We start from the raw sequence: 22314 nt of genomic DNA on the forward strand, positions 1-22314 counted from the left end.
GATGCATTTTATTCATATATGACCACATCGTTTTAATTTATATGCGAAATCAATTTAATTTTATTTTCAAATCAATATCTTTTATTTTATACCTATTCATATACGACATACATACATACGAAGAGAATATAAAAGTACTTTACAATACAACGAAAAGTTTTTAATAATAAAAAAAGAAATTATTAAAAAATTTTCCATTATTTTGCAAAAACTATCCTGACCTTCAACAAAATATTGATTAAACAACACTGTATTGAACAACACTGCATCTAGGGAAACTAGAAATTTATTGAATATTTTTTAATAATCCTAAAACTTATGAAGATTAGATTTTTTTTTTCTTTATTTTTAGATAATGAACATTTTTTTAAAAATAACATGAAATGAGCACGGTATATCAAACCTATACTATTCCGTTTTTCGTCTAAATAACACTCTCCTCTAGTGTCTTAATATTTTCACCCCTTTTCCGTATTTTAATGGAACGTGTAATTGCCATTTCAGGAAAATTTATCAAGTATTAAAAACAATGAAGGTTTATGTAACGAATATGAGTTATAAATACATTAAAGAAGGGTTGATTTTTAAAACCTATGGTTTAAGTAAGATCATGTTCTATGGTTTAAGTAAGATCATGTTCTGCTCAAAATTTAACTATAGTCTCGGATAATACATTTAGCTATCGTGAAGCATACGATAGCTAAAACTATCCTGCTAAGATGAAGATACTAAGATAAAACTATCTTGCATGTGACTAATAATTTTACTAAAAAAAGATGAACTGAGCAGTTGTTGTACCTAGCGAATTTTACTTTTTTAATTTGCTAAGAACTAAGTATTAAAGAAACTATAAATTCCTTAATTTATTTTGTAAATCAATCGCCTCTTTTTAAAAAATAAACTATTGTTGAATAGATTTTTTTGAAAATTAATAATAATTCCCATTGGATTACTAATACAATGAGAATATAGAGTATGGCATAATAATATTAACTAATATTAACAACTGTAGAACAGATGGATGACGTAATCAAAGGAAAGAGTTAAACTCGAACTGGACTCGAACCAGTGACCTACCACTTTCTACGCGGACGCTCTACGAACTGACCTACAGAGATATGAAAAAATTGCCGACGAAATGTTCTTCACATTGCTTTATACTGTAATCCACATGATTACTAAATATTGTTTACATTGAGATGCGACATGGAATCTACTATTTAAAAAACACACAATCACAAGAACATATATATAAATAGGTATTGCGCCTATTACACTAATTATTGTGTCCTACAGATGTATGAAAAGAGAATTGACCATGTCAACTCTGTAATGTCCGTCCAAATTTTTTATCCTATGTGCGAGTAAACATGCCATACCTGACTATGGGACAGATTACGACTTTAAGTTTCCATGTTGCCATATTAATTAACGCAAAATTTCAGTGATGTAATTTCAATATTTTCTAAGATATGGTCAAACTACTATTGAAATTGTATGGCAGCATATTGTAGGTTAAACAGCTTGTAAGATATAAGATAAAAGGAGCCAAGCAATTTCAGTGAGTTTTATCAAACACAATGGTCCTAATAATATATTCGCATGTGCGAAATTTCCTTACCATAGATTCTATAATTTCTGAGATATAGGCAAAAAAATTTTGAAGTTGTACGGCAGCTACCCAAACTAGTACCTCGATCATGTCTAATTTAAATAGGGTTCTAGAATTTACTATAATAGATTATTTGTGAAAAGTTGGTGAACTTAGCTCAATTAGTTTTTGAGTTATCGTTGGAACGGACGGACTGACAAATTGACATACATAGCTAAATCAGGCAAATTTAGTATACCCTTCGAGCATATTAAGCACCCTTCGTACGGGTATACAAATAATCGAGAGTATTTTTTTTGTTTTTTTTTTGTAATTGTTAGATTAAATGCAAAATTGCTTTTAAAAATTATTTTGGTGTTTTCGATTTTACGATAACATTATACAGTTATTATTGCAATATTTCATCAGCTTCATTTCTATTGTTGTCGTACATGAAGTAGCTACATCTTCATTTTTGAATGAATGACATGTCAGTTAGACTAGTCAAATTGAACAAAATGTATAAAGTGAATTCGCTTAAGGACATAAATTTATGGTTTTTTTTCACATGAACTAAATATTAAAGGATAATTGATATGTCAATTTTAATCAAAAACAGTTACTGTTTCAAAATAATATGTATTTAAGATTTGTTTTAAAAAATTTGTCATGAATAATAGCGTATTGCAGAAAAAAAGGAGGATTGGGAGGATTTTTGATATGGGAATGTTCTTCAATTGACATACGCATACCTCTTCATACTTATATATACGTATACTTATTCATTCAAATACATACATACCTTTTATAAAATAATAATATAGTGTAATTGGAATAAATGTCAGTGTCGTTTTCACATAGTTTTTTTTTTCGAAATTTTCGTGCATTCATTCGTGAAGAATAAAAATTTTGGTCACGTAAATTTATTTTCTGATTAAAAATTGTTTTTAACTTTTGAAAGTTTGTAAATAGTGAACGAATAATGTGATTATAAAACAATTTACATTTTCCAAATCACAAAATTCTTAAGCCCATATCATTAGTTGAATTTTGATTGGATCTTACAAAAGATCACTTCAACAAAAATCAATACAATTAAATTCTTGTTGTAGTCAATATGCACATGCTTTCATACAATCATTAAAATGTGCATTGAATTTTGTTGGTGATTTATCAAATGTAAGCGTGTTCACAATAAAATGGTAAGGAACTTTGAGTTATGATGGTGAGTGAACAAAGTTTTGGCCATTTAATGAAATGAACGTTTAAAATTACGATTCAAAGCAGCAATATTTAATTTGTCGCTGAAAATTTTCCTAATGTCAGACATGTTATTTATTGCATCCAAATTTAAGAACATGTTTAAATCGGGACGAGAGTCCATTTCAATGCCTCATTGATTCCAAAAACAATTTCACTAATAGATGCTTAAAATCTATTGCAAACATTTTTAGAAAACAGTTTCTTTTATATTGTCGTATTTCAATACAGTTTTAATAGCGATGGCAAATAATATGGTAGCCAATAGATATGCTAATAAGAATAGGATTACATAAAATAGAGTGAAGTTAAGTATCTAACATTTAGTCTGCTTCAAAACCCGATATTTGGTAACCAATTTTTTTATTTTTTTCTATCTTTGTGAAAAATGTGCAAGAAAACTATTGAATAAAAAATTTAATTTTATTCTTCGTTGAGTCTTCTATTAAGCTGCATACATAATGATATTAATTAATGTTATTGACTTCAAAATTACCCTTAAATAATTTCATAATAAAATATAAGGTTTTTCAAGTTCGATTTAATAAACTTTAAACTAATTGTAATTAAATCGGAACTTAACAAACAGCGGAATAAAGAGTAATAATAATTATTTTTTACTCATTTCAAGAACAATATTTCCTAGTCTAGTCTGGTCTGTATTTCCTAGTCCTAGTTACAAAGAATTTCTAGTCTCTAGCACAAGCATCATATTCATAAAATCATCCACGAACTTTAAATATTTGGAATTCTTCGTAACTAGGACTATAAAGAGCGCTATGTAACGCTCTCGACTGATTTAAAGTAATTTTTTTAGTAGCAAATTTTAAGTATACATATACCTAACTGATTTTATTTCCTCAACAATCGGCAATTGGCAATATTGACGAAGATATGATAGGAAAATACAAAAGTTGCTACCAAACCTGTAAAAATTTAATATAGAGTGGAAATAATTGGCAATGACAACATCTTTATTTATATTCAAATTGCTTTATCTTTTGCTTTATCTAATTTAGTTATTTTATATATATTTACAATTTAATAATCACAGATCAACTACATTTACATCTTTTACAAACTAAATTTACATTATTTAACAAATTATTAACATTATTCAAATATAAAATTTAATGATACAATATATTCTTTTTTCATATTATATATTATAAGCATACATATATTATGTAAATTTATAATAAACGTTCCAAATCCTCACTGGCTGTCTCACTTATAAATGAATCTGTATCACCAAAATCATCTATTCGATTTCTACGACAACAAGGTGTACGATTTGTATCATAAGTACTCCAGTGCTCAAAATTATCCTTATGAAGCTCTAATAGCATCAAAGAGGTAAATAAGCTGTCACATTCATTACACCTAAAGAATATTTACACAAAATGGAAAAAGCAAATGAAACAAAATAAATGTTTGAATAAATGAAGAAAATAACTGTTAAATAAATATATTTTTCAATTAGACTTTCAAAGCAAATATAAAAGAAGAAAGGACATTAGGAAAAGTTTTGAATCTGAAGGGTAATTATTATTTATACTTTAGAGAGATTTAATGAACAGTAAAAAAAAAAAAGAAAAACTCTTTTCAAAGGAGCTTCATTTTATTATGATAATAAACCTTAATTTATTTATTATTAGGTATTAGTCTTTTGAATAAAAATGTTTTTTTTTCCTGGATCTAATTTAGAAATTATTGAAATTAATTACACATAACACTTACAAATATATGTTATGTACCATTATATTATTATACAGAGTTGAATGTTTTAAAAGAAACAAGTTGAGGATGCAACTTAATTTTTGAAAATGATGAAGGAAATGCTATTTTTATCGTTTAAGAGAGTTAAGAAACTTACTGTTAAAAAACTTCGATTTATAATCGATTATGTAAAAAACAGTGGTGAAAATCCAAAGTGCCAGTTTGGTACAACCAAATACGAAAAATCATAGGTTTATTAATTATCATCCAATTAATTAAAATTAATTTTTTTATTCATTTAAATTAAATTGATTATATAGGTTTCGTAACATAAACATAAAGTTAGGGCATTGTAAATATTATTTTAGAATTTAATATAATAAAATTCTTACCCAAAGTGTCTCTTCTTCTGTTGATGTTGCGCCAACCGATTTGGAGAATCAAATTCACTGTCACAAACATTACAAATTAATGCTTCGTCTGTCATACAATGATTCGATTAATTTTAGAAATTGGCAGCGAAAAAAGGTGTATAGTAAAATAAATATGTAAATAATTTATAATTTTTCAATTATATTGTAAAGAATTCTTTATGAAATTTTAAACATACCAAAATCTTCATCCTCTAACATTGTAGTAATTGGTTCTATTTGATTAATGTAATTCGCATTCTTATCCAATATAAACTGTAATTCATCTTGTTTATTATCTAATAGTTTTGTTTGAATATCTTGTTGATTTTGTTTTTCCTTTTGTTTATTGTTGGTACTCAAATTTAGTTTTTTATTCCAAGAAAAATCTAATGTTAATTCTTTGTCATCCTCAAACATATTATTTGTATCTTGAAATGTTTTAGATTTTTTTATATTTGAATCATGAAAACCGTTTTCGTGTTCTGATGTTTTTATATTTGTTTGTGAAAATATTATGTCATCTGAGTCGATACTTAATCGATCATAATATTTTCGTTCAGTACGTTTAATGCTTTTATCTGTAATGAAATTAAAACAAAATTTGATATTAAAATTCAACGATTTTTAAAGATTTAACAAAATCATAAAATTTTTTACATTAACAAATTCAATTGAAGCTATCTACGAGACCAGAGGTGAGAGATAGAGTTTAGATAATATTTCAATAATTTGCTTTTGTATTTAAAATTTGGATCAGATTTTTGTAGTGATAAACGTACAGTAAATAATAAAAATAACAAGTCCTCTAAACAAATTATATAATTTAATATAGATATTGGCCTGTGCCTCAATGATTTTAGTTTTTTATGTAGTACACACTTTTTCATGAATTGAATTTAATGCGATAGACGATGTCACCTAATTTTATGTTACAAAATTTGAGTTTCGTCACCGTTATTATATATTTATATATAGGTAAATATTTCAAACAGCAATTGAAATTTAGCGACGAGTCTCGGAAAGCACGTTTTCCCTTACTTAAGATTTTAAATTGTCTAAAAATAAACAATTTGTATGTTTGCAACAAAATAAAACCAAAAAGTTTTTCTAAACTTTTTTTCATTTGTTCAAAAATCTTTTATTTACCTTACAAATATAATAAATCCTTTTTAAAAGTGTCTGCAACCCATAATGTACAAATTTTATCTAAAACAGAATAAATACAATAAAAATGTTCGCCGATTTTTCTCAAAGGTTTTAAAACAAAATGGAAAATTCAAAATTGTGTACAATGTAAATTTTTTATTCTTTTCAAGTCACGTGCTTTTATTAATATTGATTTATTTTTACACATATACATATTATATAGTGTAAAGTATAGACGTAAATCTCATAAAGCATATGTATTTATAATAACTCACATTATACAAATGTAGGTATAGAAATAACGTACATTAGATATATGCATGTACACACATAAACATAAAATGAAAAATTTTTGACGTGGGTACACATTAAACCTGGTGATGACGCCATGAGAATGCCACTTTTAAAAGTTTCAGAAAATATAAAATTAAACATAGTTAATGACGTCATTTTTATGTATACATATATATACATACATATTTAAAAATCATGGTGACAATAATTGTCCAGAAGTAAATCTAGAAACAATAAATAATATAAAAACTATGCTCTTTGTTTCGGTTTCCACCTATTTAAAAGTTTGTTAAGATTTACGTTTGTTTGTACTGTGAAATGAATAAAATGTAAAGAATATTTTTTTTTTATAGAAAATCTGGACTCGCAGATATTATTTAATTTATCCAAAAAAATGTTATAAAGCTATATTCATGGTAATTACCTTTATTATTGATATGTAAACCGACTAAAAATTTCACATGTTTTCATATATTGCTACAATTGAAAATACCATCAAAATCTGACGTGATCAGCACACAATCGATCGCAATATGTATTGTCTAGTTAAGTGAAAGTGTCACAGAATATTGCATAAATGCCTGTTAAATACTTCTTTTCAATTTTGGGCATTATAGTAAGCTTATAGTTAAAATGCCATGCCTTTTACTGTATTTCAAAGACTGCATAAATGATTCATCCCAAATATATGCAATTTTTTAAATATATTCGAAAATGAATGAAAGTAATTTTAATAATGAAGTACATCGCTACGTTGTTTTTAAAAGCAGTATTTTCACTTGTTGAAGGGAAGAGTGCTACATTACAAACCATTGGTTTGACCCAACTTTATTTTTGTGAATATCAGGGCTCGTAAACAACACTTTTACTAAGGACCGACTTTACATATTTGAATTAACCTCAGAAATTTATTTATGAAATTGCTTGAAATTTAATATTTCAATTCTGGTTAATAAAGAAATAAAATAAAAAAATTTGCAGGGAAGTCGGATCACGGAAAATGAATCTATATTAAAAACATTTCATTTTTGTAGGTAAATCAAATAAACCCTATTTTCCATATTTCATGGAATTTGCGATTCAAATACGATAGATTATGTACATCTACACACAAGGAATGTACTATATCCATAAAAAACACATAAATATAATAATGAAATACTTAGGGACATGAAACTAAGTTTACCCAAATTTTTCCACAATTATTAAATTATATTAAAATCATTCATATAATATGTGTACGTGTATGTATCTACGAGTATATAACAGATTTTTTATTTTAAAGAAAATATCAACTCAGCAAAAAAACATATTTCATAATTACCGACGTTACACAACAAATAATGCAATTGACATTTCCTTAATATAACAGTATTTGTTGCAAATAACCGCACGTTACTTTTTTCATGTCACAATACTATTTTAATACTACGTAAAATTTTTTGCATTCATCGACAAAACGTTTATTGTAAATAAAAGTCGGATTTTACAAAACAATTTTCCGAAAAGCAATTCATTCTGTAATGTTGACATATTGTAAATAAAAGACTCAAAATATTACAAAACAAGTCAATTTTTCAATGTGTATGAAAAGATGCATTTTTTTATAATCTGCTGAGAGATTTATTACATTCCTTGTATTCTATATTTATGTATGCTATTTTTAGTACATATTGAGTTTTTCTGATATTTCAATAAATCGATTATTTATATCACTTCGAAGCTTGGAAAAAGATATAGGTGTACCTTTACGTAATACAATAGATAATAAATGATTTTAAATTGACATTCATTGAATAATAGTTTTGCATAAAAAGCAAAAATAACTTGTTTTTTTCTATAATTTTTCTCAATTTCACCGACAATTTATTTTGTAATTTAAAAAATGAATCTAAAACCTCAACAAGGTCTAACATTCTCGGGACGGAAGAAGAAAACTATTTCGAACAATTTTTGTAAGAATCTCATATGATTTGTATATCAATAGTTAGTGCGATAGCTTGTCAATCAATCACGCTATGAAAAATTAAGTTTTATGTAATATGAGTATTTCGAGTAACTTCAAACTCTTCAAGTAAAAACAAAGCTATAGCACTCACAAATGCTTTTCATTTTTAACTTTTCTACATCACAAATAACAAATTTTTTGATTTTTCAAATTAGAACGTTTTTCAATTTTTAATTGTTGACCAATAAAAGTAAATTTAAAGAGTTTTTGGTGTTGACTGTTAGCAAAATATTTTTAAAATCGAACATATTTTAGGTATTTGAAATTTTCCTGCGGAAAGCTTACCTGAAATTTTATTTAAAAACTTCAGTTTAGAAAAATTTTAATTGAAATGTCAAAATACAATCACATTATTTTATTGGTTTTTTTTCTTTACAAAACTCTTCTTAAAAAAACATAACACAAAAAATTGAATTAAAACTTTTCAGAGAAAACAACACCAATATTTTTTGAAACGAGAAGAAATAGAGTTGACAGTGGGAACTTTGCGATATCCGTACGAATGTGTTATCCTATGTGCGAATAAATATGTCATAGCTGACTGTAGGACAGATTAAATTGCCCTATAGCCATATTAATTTATGCAAAATTTCAGTACTGTGTTTTCCATATTTTTTAAGATATGGCTATTATTGAACTATTGAAGTTGCTACCAAAAACAGCCAAGTAATTTTGACGACTTTTATCAAACACATTGGTCCCACTTATATATTTGCTTGTGTAAATTTCAATATCACAGCTTTTCTATATAGTTTCTAAGATATCTCTAAGTTAATAAATTTCAAAATGATGGTATTTCTAAGATAATTTTTCACTTTGATATTTATTTTTAAGTACCCCACTTAAGGCATTGATTCATTGTACATAAATATGTATATTCTTTCACAATATTGATTTTCTCGTCAAAATATGTGCATATGAACTGTTACATATTGTTTAAAACTCATAAACGGGATTGCTTATTAGTACTATATTACTTTGAATATTAAGAATTTAAAGAAAATTTAAAGAAAATTGAATTTAAAGAAAATAATAAAACTATTTTCCTTATATGCATATGTCACTAGAAGTGTGCAGTCCTAATAAATTTTGTCACAAGAATCTTCAATCATAAATTACAAATTTAGCACAAATGGGTAGTTATGTGAAAACCCTGATTATGTCTATCTTTCAGAAGTTTAATTTTCCAATGAACAGCCTAAGAGAATACATACGGATTTCTTTTTTCAAATTTCTACCTTTCATTAAAGATCACAACCAATGTCTTCCTTTTAAGTTACAAATATAACAAAGGTGTTTCCCAAAAAAAATTTTTTCTTGTTATAGTTTTTGCGATTCTTTTCACGTTTTGGAATATTTATTGGCTACAATAATGCTGATTGATTATTTTACTTTCTTAGTGTTTTTTTTTTTCTTTTTTAGGAACGTGTACATCTCATGGTCAAAGTAGAGTATAAATTATTGTCAAAAATCTTGTGTGGAAAACAATCGATAGTCCTATTGAAAATTTCTACCTAAATGTTCAATTTTTGTATAAGATTACATTATTAGGAAATAAAGATTCTCCCAAACCGATTGTCTAAATTTTCTATAATATTCTAAAGATTTCTATTATTTTTATGAAACAACTTCTTCTAAATGTTATAACTTTTAATGAAAAAACTTAGAGATAAACCCAAGCTAATTTTAATTGACAATTAGTTTAAACTTTCAGGAGACTTCAATAAATCCAATTATACTACAGAAAAAAGCCCGGCAAAAATAGTTTATCATGTCAACTTTAGCATACCCGTTCGAAAATATTATCCTACGGGCAAACAAATATGGTTCAGCTGACTATGGGGCACTATGACTTTAATTACACTTGTTTTGTTTTATAAGAAATTAAATAAATTATCTAGGTTTTATTGAGCCTTTTCTATGGCACCATTTACTGGGGAAATATGGAATAAAAATCACGGAGCAAAGAATTTATATCACCTTTTGAACACACGTTCGCACAGAAATAAGAGTTGTCGTATTGCCACTTCAGTTTATGCAAAATTTCAGTACTATATTTTCAGCTACCCAATAATATATTTAATTATTCGAAATTTTGATCGTACAGCTTCAATAATATCTGCGATAGTATATCTAAGTATAGCCAAATAACTTTTGAAATTGTAGAGGAGCTTCCCAAAATACTAAATAAGGCTCCGGTGTTTTCGATTATATATCATTTATATATATCATTATATTTTAAAACTTGGTGAGCATAGATCAATTAGTTTTTGAGTTATCATTAAGATGGAGGAACCGACGTACAGACATGCAAACAGACAGACATTGTTAAATTGACTCAGAATTGCACACTGATCAAAAATACACACTTATGTCTATTTCTCAAATCATTATTTATGAGCATTACATAAATAATGGTCTGAGAGCATATGGTAAGACGAATTTATAACACCCTTCGAACATGCGTTCGAATGGTGTTCTAACTCTGTTTCGAAACGGAGTTAGAATTGAAATATGTCCAATTATTTACTCCTGGGTCAGAAAAAATCCTGCTCTCTAATCAGCGGCGGAAGGAGGGGAAGCGGAAATCTAAAATGGAAGAAAGGGTGGAGAGAATTTAAAGAATGTCTTGAAGTTGAAAAACAAAATTTCAAGCTGTGCAGAATAGCTAAATAATTTATATTAAAAAACCATTCTGTGAGCAAATAAAATGAATTATTATGACTGAATAGATTATGGCGTTATTTATTTTTATAAAAAAAACGCGCTGTGTAAAGAAAGAGAAAGTTGATATTCATGTTTATTTTACACGTATTATCAAATTTTAATTTTGTTTTATATTTTAAATATTGTAATTAAAAAATTATGTTTTATATTCGTTTTAATTTTTAGTTTATATTTTATGTTGCATATCAAAAATATGCACCTTAATCCATATAAACTGCATATTGAGTTCCGTTTTTCTTTAGCATTTTTATAGCTAAAAATACGTGATTGTAAATTTGTTCTTGGTGATATGTCAAGCAATATGTTGGCCACAAATGATAAAAATTTCTATAATTGAAATATTTATATGTATGTTTAAAACATCTTTTGTTTTCTAATAAATACCCATTGTCCTTTTAAAGACCGATCAAATTTTTATGAAGTTAAAAAGACGTACCTGCTATACAAGAAGCTCCCGTTGTAGAGCCGGCTTTGGAGTAATTGATATCCTTAACTTCGTCATTAATAGGATTTTAAATTATTATTGAGACACACGAACCAACAGACAAAGCTAAATCAACTTACACTCCGACGCTGATCCAAAAAAAAAAAGATGTACTTGTGTCTACACCTGACGTTTAGTTCATAGCGTTACGAATGAAATTTATGATACTCTTCGAACAATCATTCGTACCGGTATAAACTCTGTTATATTCTTACTTCAGCAACTGCAATAAAAACTTTATAAATTGTGTATGTTCAAAATATAAAATGCTTCCTTTGTTATGTTCTTTGTGAATTATATAAAGTACTTACAGAAACATAAAAAAACTGTAATAAGTACAATACACAGTAATTAAAACTTGAGGCAATCGACCAAAGTTCATATTCTCTCTCTTTTCTTAATCATATTTGTACATAAACTATTTGCTTCGTGTAACTTGTAGGAAAAACCCTAGGGTATTTTAATTCGCTTAATTTTAAATATTACTTTATTCCTTTTTAATAAGTCCGGTCATGCAACCAACAAATCAAGCTGCCTTTTCTAAAAACAAAACATTATAAAAACGAAGGAAAAAAACGCTCCTTAAATTATTTATACGGGATTTATTGCACACAGTCTTGTCAGATTAATGAGGTGATGAGTAGTAAAAAGGACGTAATAAAGTATTATCATTATATTTATATGAAGGGGGTATAACTTGATGTTATGTAAGTTTGTATATTATGATCTTCTTAAGGATGAGTAATTAAAAAAAGAATATAAGTACATAGACATACACAAACAAAAATATAATATTTGCTTTTGCAATTATTTTAATTATAAAGAAACAAAGCTATCAGTTTTTATTACTTTTGATCAAATAAATTACTTAAAAATACAACAATAATTAATGTAAGAAAATTAAAAATGAGTAAAAGTTAACTTCGTTATTAAATTGACATTGCACTAATATTAATGTGTTTACTTATTTGTTAACTTGTATGTGTGCAGAAGAAAGATAAAGTAAAATGAGAAAAGTATTAAAGAATTTCTAAAAGGGTTAAACTTTTTCTTTAAAAGCAGAATGTAGTTATTTTTAGGGCCGGATTGCATAAAATAAGGAGGATTATGTGATGATAGCAAATTTTACAAGTTAAGTTTTCGGCAGGAATGCGTTGCATCAACCTAGGAAATCAACTTTTCGAAAGATGTCTATGTGTTTGCCTATGCATCTGAGATTACTTTGAGAACGGGAAGGTTTGATCAGCTTTTAAAGTATTTCATACTTAAGAAACAAAAATTATACTATGGGCCGAATATACATTTCTCACTATTTTTATAACTCACTCAACTTTTTAAGGAAATCAGTAAGGGTTTTTTTATTATGGGTAAATTTGCATTTTTGCTCATGTGTGCAGAAATAGTGAACCAATTTCCTTGAAATTAAATTTTTTCAAAAATATCAAAGAACTAATTTTACATTTTTTACCATTTCTGAGAAACTCTTTGACTGAGTTTCTTGAGATTAATTAATGACGAAACTTACTAGGTAATATTGCAGGAAAGTCATATCACAGAAAACGAACTTCAATTACGAACCGAAATTAAAGATTTTTCTAGATACGCAAGCTTTTTATCTTTAATACTCGTATTACTTGAAATAAATGCTTAAAAGGCATTTTCATAATTTCATGGGACATTTCAACAGTGCGTTCGGTTGTATGCTGGCCACATTAAACTTTTTTTAATTTAATTCTTCTTATTTCTTTTTATAATACAATAAGGATTTTCAGATAAGAAGAATACATGGCACATATACAACTTAAAAAAATGGTTTTGTTCTAATTCTTAAGATCTGAAGTTCTAACAAAAGGGTTGAAGCTCTTAAAATCGATGTGGCTTATGTAGAGCTGAGAAAAGGATTTAAAAATGTGGAAAAAAAATATCGAAATTTTTTCTTTTTATAAAATATAATTATGATAAAATGGCTAATTTTGTATTAATTTGAAATTGAAACAAACGTTTATAACGAAACCAAAAGCAATAAATTTTCATTAAATATTTTAATTTTGGAAAGAAGAATATTTTCCAGAAAAAAAATAAAGTCAACTCAAAACCTTTTAAAATTATAAAATTAAGTTCAAAGATTGCTTACAATTTAGTTTTCGTTTCACTTTTAAACTTTTATTCTATTACAACTTTTATTCTATTACAACTCGAAATATCAAGAGTAAAATCTGTTAAAGTGTTATATCTTCAAGCTGTCCTTTTTCTACCTGCAAAATCGATTAAATAAGCGAACTAGACTGATTTTTCAAATTTGGTAGTCGTTTTTGTGGTCTTCACAAGGAATCTCTATCACATTTAGAAATCTTTAACTGTTTAAGTCTGATTCCTTCCATTTCTTGTGGCTCACGCGACTATCTTCCAGAAATATTTTAGAACAAAAATTTCCAAACTTCGAAAAACTATTTTTCGTAGACTATATATTTTTAAATAAATTTTGTTCCAAATAATATTAGTAGGACCAGCACTCGACTTCTAGTTATAAAGTTGCAGTTTTTAGTCACAAAGTAGCAGATTAATATATTTGCTTTCCAAATATTTTCTATATTATGTCTTATCAAATCAAATTGTCTAAAAATTGCCGTTTCCGAAAACACCTTTTAGCATTTCAATACCTTAATTACTACAATAAAATCAAAAATAAATACAGTTAAGTCAACCAATAACGTAGCATTTTTCTCTTCAAAAAGTGAAAATACTGCTAGATACTGCTAGATTTTAAATTCAATTTACTAATGTACATAGTACGTTATATTTAATTACATTATACTTGAATTAAGTTTAATCGATATACATTCATACGAATTTATGTATAAAACTATTGTATATTTTTAAAATTAGTAAAAAAAGTTGAAAAAGAGAACTGTTGATGATATGGCATTTTACAGTTTCAGAAATATGAGGTGCCGAAAATTCAAATTTTGGAAATTAAAATTACCAATTCATTTCTGCGTTTGCAGTATTTAAAAAATGTTTGTGGTTTCGCTACAATAAATATTCAAAAAACTGCATTTTTGGAACTTTAAGGTGTCATTATTTTTAGAGGAGACGGGATCGGCAAAAATTTTCTTCTAAAGATATAAGCTTCTAATAAAGATCTATGGATATATAAAATTTTAGCTTTAGAGTAAAATTTCTTAAAGGGTGTAAAAATTTTGTAAACGGGCACACGGACGGACGTAAATTTTGTGTCATATAATATAAACTTTTGTGTATACACATCTGTTTCATTTGTAAACGAGAATAAGTAGACTTACTTCCGTTAACTTTGTGATACTTGTACGATTGAGTGACGCTAAAGGTTGCATGATTTATAGCACGTGTTGTTTTTTAAATGGCGGCCTTATTGAAAATCAAAAAAGATGATAAAAAAAAAATCTTTAAGTAAAATCTTAAGCCAATTAACTTCCTGTTAAAATTTTCATCATTACCAAATTTCAATTGGCAACAATTTCCGAAAACATACCGCGCATAATTAAAATTTTTATCGTTTAAGATAAACAGAAGTCTTAAGATATTACAATGAGTGCCTTGGACCTATATACACAGCGGATCGATAAATGAAGTTGATACTCTAAACAGTTTATAAAAATTTTAAAATTTTGTGTTTTTTACCATTTAAGGGTGTTCTAGTCAGTTCTAAAAAATAGCGCACATATTTTTGAATCGAATAATTGCAAATTTAATGCCAACTTTTATGTATCTACAATATTTTTTGCTTGATTTCTATATTTTACAAAAAAATAGGAAACCGTCCCTATTCTTTTGTTCTCATCAAATTCAAAATCAATAAAATTTTTTTTTAAATTGTTTGATGTCATGAGACTGCTTGAAATGTTGAAGAGGACAGCTTCAAATATGATAAGAATCTAAAATAAATTTATTCAAAAGCTTTTAAAATCTCTTACTCCCTAACAATGAATATATATACAATTTCCATCCACCTATAGTTCATAAAACAAATGTATTATTCCTAGAATCTTTGAATTTATACCGACTATAGTTTTAGTATTTGGTGAGGTAAGAATCTATTTTTACTTTTAATAGATCTTTTGCTGGATTTCTGCTGGTATTTAATTTATTTATTTATTTAATCGACAGCAAAATGAAGATATACCTTTGAAGGATATATTGAAAATGGAATGGTTGAAAGCAAAATCCTGTATACCTAGATATTTGAAATCCTCAGAGATTTTTATGCAATAAAATGCTAAGCATGCAAATATTTTGCTTTATATTTACATAATGTCTAAAGTAAAGTGCACTACATTCCTATTGAGTGCTATGAGTTCTTCGTTTTTATTTAAAACGAAAATTTTATATTCGTATTGAAAAAAAAATTATAGTGAGATTAGATTTTTCTATAGTTCACTTTAGAAAATAGAACTACAATAATCATTATATTTAAAACTTAACAATATTAATCAATGCGTTTGAAGATTATGACTTACACTACAAATATTATTTAGCTATAGTTTAAAGTTCTTGCTAAATCAACAAAGCATTTGTTAACACAGTGGCCTAATTTAACATTTCTTACTCATTTGAGATTACTGGTAATAAATGTAAGATTAAGAACAGTCAAAAATTTTAAAATCATTACTTTTACGATAAAACGATTGTTTATTATCAAGAATCTGTATAAATAACTTCACAACGGACTACGAGAGGGACCTCATGGAATTTTACATATCAAATTTAGCGAATATAGACAATTTTGCTTTTCTCCCTAATGTCTAGAAATTGTTGAATACAAAACATGTTTATGATTCCTCTTTTCATATTTAATTCATTAATATGCATCTGATCGACTTCTGAAAAAATTTGAGAAAATTGATTTCAATGGAAGTTGTAATAAAAAAGCACTCGTTATCATAACCATGGCAGTATAACATTTTTTTTTTCACATACTGTCTTAAGTCTTTCTGGGTAAAAGTTGCCACAACGTTAAGTCTTATACAAGGTCAACGAGAGTTATACGAGTGTTAACAGGAGTTTAGGTACTTTTAAAAAATTTTGACAATCTTTTTGATTCCGATTTTATTAAAATTATTTTATTTTTTTACCAAAAATTAAAAATGTGGAAAAAATCTACATTGTCAACACGCACAATCAACCATAATATGTTTTGTTTTTTGTGTAAGTGAATTTCTTTTTAAAAATTTAAGTGCTAGTTTCAAATTTTAAAAAAACTAAATAGCCTTCTAGTTAATGTACATACCTCTTAAAAATTAAATTTGACTCCCAACAGAGTTCATATTCATACAAGTTTCCCGAAAAGCTTGCTAACTTCTTTCTTGGAACTCAGGTGCTAAATAACTAGAAATCTTTTCAATTGATTTAAAAACTATCACGAACGTAAAACCTGTTTCCGAGCCAAAATATTTCTAACATCTTATTTCTTCATTGACTGAAGAACCAGCATTGAAACTACGAATTTCAAAGAAATCCGCTGATTGTGTCTTTTAATATGGCCAAATATTTAAAACGTTTTCTTTAGAATGAAATCCCAACAAATGTTATTTATTTATGTTTGTCTATCACTTTCATTGAAAAACTTGACATTAGAAATTTTGATTCCATTTCGATACCACCTTTGTTGTACTCAATGTGGTAGGAAGGTGTATGAAAAGATATGAAGAAATTTAGGCAATACAAAAGAAACTTAGAAATACTATTAAAAAGAATACGCAATGGAATAGAGAAACAGGAAATAAGATTTGGTATTTCCTTTTTATTTCATTATCCTTTGAGTGCGATAAATTCTCTCATCATGTCAATGTTGTATTATTGTATACTATTTGGAGGGATTCCAAAAGAATTATTAAAAAAAACATAAAAAGTAAAACAAAGTTATTTTAAGAATCTCACAGTCAATAATGAATATTGAAAATGACTATACAATAATAAAGCAAAAGCAAAGCCAATTACAGCTTATTAAAATGAAAACCATTTTTCTTCCATGAAAATTTTGTATAAAGTTTTGATTGAAAATATAAGCTTTTCAATCAACATTCAACAGTACAGTATAAAATGTGTTAGCAATATTTGCATACTGAATATTGTCGATTCCCAGAATTATAAACAACTTCACATTCATACTTGAGGTACTCATATTAATCATAAAGCAAATTTTTGCTTTTATTACCATGACCATCCCCAAAGTTTCTTAAAAATAATTTATATATTCGAATGTCACTCATTCAGTTTTTCTTGTACATTGTGCTATCACTACAAAAACGATTACAGGCTGGCTTTAGAAGTGAACTATTGATTTTATTTTATAAAAACGCTACAATTTCGCTTTCAAATCTTCTTTTTAAATTAAATTTTGTTAGAAAATGGAAAATATTTGAATTATTCCATTTAAAGTTATACAAAATTTTTTAATACAGGCATTGAACTAAAGCAGTATAATATTTCAACACTAGGACTTTCTTATTTTAATGGTGAAAATTCTTTGAAAATTATTGTGTTTCTTTTTTATTTAATTAAATTTTTCAGCGTTTTTTGTCCAAGAAAAACCTCACAAGTGCGAGGCTAATATAGAAACAAACTCTAGTATACAATAAAAAAATATCCAAAAATTCTATAACAAAAAATTTCCAACGTGTGCTTTTCTACTCGTCCAACTTTTTTCTTACAAATATAAAATAGATATAGGCAAATATATAAATTTTTTTTTGAAATATAAAAACTGCAAGAAGGTATAGAATTTAAAATTCAATGGAATTAAAAGTTTAAATCTTCGGCATCTTTTCATGAAAGCAGAAGTTTTTTGTACTTTTTTGCTTCGTCGTCATAATTTTTTTTTTGTGTTTCACTTAATTAAAATTTTTTTTGTTAAAATCAATTAAGACTAGATGCTTGAGAGGCGAAATTCAAGTTAAGAACAGAATATTTAAAAGAACGTTCGCAAAAAACTACTTTGCATACAAATTAAACAAATAGGAAATTTAATTTCCAAAAACATCCTGCTTCCTCAAAAGAGATGAAATATTTTGTGTTGTTTGAGCGAGCGGTGGTTACCCAAAAATAAATTATTGTGTTTTTTTAATTTTATATCTTAAATGATATCTATAACAAAAATAAATTATCTTATCCGTATTGAGAAAATTGAAAACTTCTAAGGATTATGCCATTTCTAATTTGTTCTAATCCGATTTGGTCGAGTACATAACAGATACATATGGTGAGAATAAACATGTACATATGTACTTATATATAATATGAATGTATAGCCATTCATCGTCAATTTTTATAACAAATTATTTATATTTTGAAAATTAAGCGTTATACTTGTAATATAAGTTTATGATTGCTTTATGAAAAAAAAATTGTGTTCGCAAGATTATTTAATGATTTTAGCTGTTCTTAATTGACCAGTTCTTATTTTCAATTTTGGAAAATTTAAAAAAATATAGAGAAATTTGAATTGTTTTTTTTCTCGTAACATTACAATTTAAAATGCGACCTAAAACTTTTAGATTAATTGGTATCACTAGCATAATGAATTCGTAATATTTTTCGAAAGGGACTAGGAAATCTTTTGTATGAATTTATTTTGTGTTATAACAAATTTTAATAAAAAGCCACTCGAAGCCAAGTACGACAAAGAAAATGTTTGATGGAATAAAAATTGTAAACCTGTGTAACTGCTTATAAATCCTCCTCTCAAAGAAAGTTGGATTCATATTTTATCGGTGATTTTGTTTTAAAAAAATTTAAAAAACTATAGAGCTGAATTTGAAATTGAGCCGTATTAAGTAAATTTATTTGTGTTTGATCAATAAAATGATGTAAATCAAAAATTTTTATTTTCAACATCTTAAAGCTTGTAGTATAAAATTAATCTAAAACTCATTTTATGAAATCCGACATTTTAAAATTTTAGCACAATTTATAGGCAACTGAAATTTCAATGATATTATTAAATTTACTAAAACAATTTAACTGTTATAATTAAATTATTAGTTAATTAAGAATTTTTAACAAAATTATGACATTCACGCAGTTGTCATCCGGTTTTAAATTTATTCTGTAATTCTTCATTTCTTTGCCAAAACAAATGGAAAACTTGAATTTTGCATCACTATTTAAGTTTAATATTAAAAATTATTTCGAAATATAATAATGTGATTTATATATATAGACATATATACATATTTATGTATATTAGCATTTATAACAAAAAATATAGCATCATTATAACAAAATTTTTCCAGTACAAAACTTGATACTCTCCCACATTATTTCGTAATAAAACATAAAAACATTTTAAAAATTTCAAATGAATTTCATCATGTAAAAAAAATTTATTAGATTTTGTAAATTTTATTCTTAAACAAGAATTTTAAAAAAAATACAACTTTTTTGTGGTTTCCAAAAGCAAGAAACACAAAAAAACCTTACCTTTATTTTTGTAGCCATAATCCTTATTGTTTCCAGTGATTTTTGATGTATTGTTACTGTTATTTAACGAATTAAAAAAGTTCGCTGCACCTGTTCTTTTTAAAATCCAATACATTTTGTATTTTGATTTAATTTTTATGTGTTGCAAAAAAGATCCGCATAATGCATAGTTCGATCATAGCAATAGATGGTTTCGTAGCAAATTTTTTTGAATTTTCTCAAATGAAAAATAATTAATAATTTTTAAACAGAAGTACACAAATTTTAAAATAAAGGAATTTTTTTATTTTCTATTTCATTTTTGACTTCTACGAAAAATTTAATTTTCTGTTTGGGCATGTTTTGTTACCGAAAGTAATAAAAAACCAAAGTTACAATATTGGCAAATTTTTAAATTTTTAATTTTTTTTTTCAATATTTTGTAAGCAACTGTCTACGTTCACAGTTTTTGTGCCTCTATTAGAAGTTCATCTTGTGATACTTTTAAACTGTAATTTACAAAAAAAACTTCCTGTACATTGTCCGCTTGATTATTTTTAACAAAATTTAAAATACAACTAAGTTCATAATCAAATTGTTTAGATATTTAAAAACAAGACAAAACAAGAAAAAAAAAGCGAGTTAGCGGATTCAATGAAAATTTTATCCTTAATAAAATATTCTATGTAACATAAAATTTCATTTTTTCATTCTTTTCTTTCTCTTTCTTTCGAATTTTCGAAATTTCATTAAAAGAATATTTTGTGTGTTTCCTTTTTAAATTTTCTATACATTTAAAAATTCAAGCTAAACAAATAAAATTTTCCTTTAAATGAGCGAACAAAAAAAAATAGAAGAAAAATTCACTATAAAAATAAATTTCGAAATTTTCGAAATTTTAAAATTATTCTTAAAGAATATAAAAATATTCTTTTTCATAATAATGTTGACGTAGATAGACAATTTATGTATTTTTGTACGTGTTCTTGTTATATAGAATATCGTACTCAGTATATAGTGAGTCGGTTTTGGTTTTGCTTCTCTTAAACCGCTCTGTAAAAGAAATTGTGTTCAAAGTGTAAGTGGGAAATATTTTATTCATAATTAAGGAAATGTTGTGCACTTCTCAATCATAATTCTCTTTTTTTTTTTGTTTCTAAGAAATCTACATCATAAAGTCATTATCTATAATAAGGATAACCTACTTTGATATCATATTATTCTAGTAATAAATAATTTTATATAGTATAGAATATGAGAATGTTAAAACGTGTACAATATGATTTGGAAATTTGTTTGTAAAATTCATAAGATTGTTATTTTTTAAGATTGTGTTCTATTACGGAATAATGTACCTAAATGTGCGAATGGAAATAAAACAAATGTTGTATCTATATGAATGTATTCAAGTGGAGGAGGGGATTAAATGTTCTTCGAAAGGAAAACTGTTTATTTTTATGTTTTGTATGCGAAAAATGTATAACATCGATGTGTCGAGAAAAAAAAACTGTAAGTAAAGGTTCTATTTTGTGAATGAACTCAAAAATAGAAACCTTTTATTTTGTATATAGTTATTATTATAGCTTTTAATCGGTTATAACAATAAATATTCTAACATGCATTTGTAATATTGAATTACTTTTGAATTTTATAGGTAGCATGTACTTAAGACATACTATTACATATGTATGCACATGTGTGTATTGTATTAAGTAAGAAATAGCTATAAATTTTTGCCTTTGAATAAAAAATTAATTGTAAATAATTTTATCAATTGAGTTTTAGTTAAAACGTGAATACTAGCATATTGCATATATGTATATACATATATACATATAATATACCCATATTCGTTTATTTGCATACATAACGTGTGTGTTTAAGTATGCAAATATGAGTATACTATGTATCAAGAGCTTGAGATTCGCAATTTATCTTATTCAATTAAAATAAGAATTTAATTTATATTTCAACCAAGTTCTATTCAAGAGAAGGCACTTTTTATTAATCGTCTGTAACTTACATATATAGATACATAAGAAAATTATAATTGCCGATGGTATATGGAAAAAAAATGTCACCATTTATTAATATTGTACAAGCACGAGGCTCTTGAATGATTCGATTTTAAAAAGTTACAAATTCATTTTTAATGTGAAAGCAAACCAACTTTCTCGAACCTACTACCTACTTATTATACCTACTTATTTCATCTTTGTTTTGGCACAAAAAATTA

The 22314-nt window shown here is 26.1% G+C and overlaps 1 protein-coding gene across 1 annotated transcript; it reads right to left on the minus strand.

The window, feature by feature from the left end:
* Positions 1 to 3906: 3906 nt before the first annotated feature.
* On the minus strand, positions 3907 to 20669 carry LOC129612101 (uncharacterized). Its single transcript, XM_055525602.1, has 4 exons — positions 20100 to 20669; positions 5181 to 5561; positions 4963 to 5050; positions 3907 to 4234 (listed from the first exon to the last, which is right to left on the minus strand). Exons 1-4 carry the CDS (start codon positions 20212 to 20214, stop codon positions 4045 to 4047), a joined length of 774 nt encoding a protein of 257 aa, XP_055381577.1. The 5' UTR covers positions 20215 to 20669; the 3' UTR covers positions 3907 to 4044.
* Positions 20670 to 22314: the final 1645 nt, after the last annotated feature.

The sequence above is a fragment of the Condylostylus longicornis genome, unplaced genomic scaffold, assembly GCF_029603195.1.
Source record: "Condylostylus longicornis isolate FDR11 unplaced genomic scaffold, ASM2960319v2 ptg000004l, whole genome shotgun sequence".
In the NCBI taxonomy this organism is placed as follows: domain Eukaryota; kingdom Metazoa; phylum Arthropoda; class Insecta; order Diptera; family Dolichopodidae; genus Condylostylus; species Condylostylus longicornis.

Excerpts from the sequence above, each read along its gene's own strand:
- LOC129612101 (XM_055525602.1), bottom strand. The coding sequence starts at position 20,214 with ATGTATTGGATTTTAAAAAGAACAGGTGCAGCGAACTTTTTTAATTCG. Across the intron at positions 5,562-20,099 it reads TTATGGCTACAAAAATAAAG|ATAAAAGCATTAAACGTACT; the intron begins GTAAGGTTTTTT and ends ATTTCATTACAG. Across the intron at positions 4,235-4,962 it reads CAGAAGAAGAGACACTTTGG|GTGTAATGAATGTGACAGCT; the intron begins GTAAGAATTTTA and ends AATATTCTTTAG.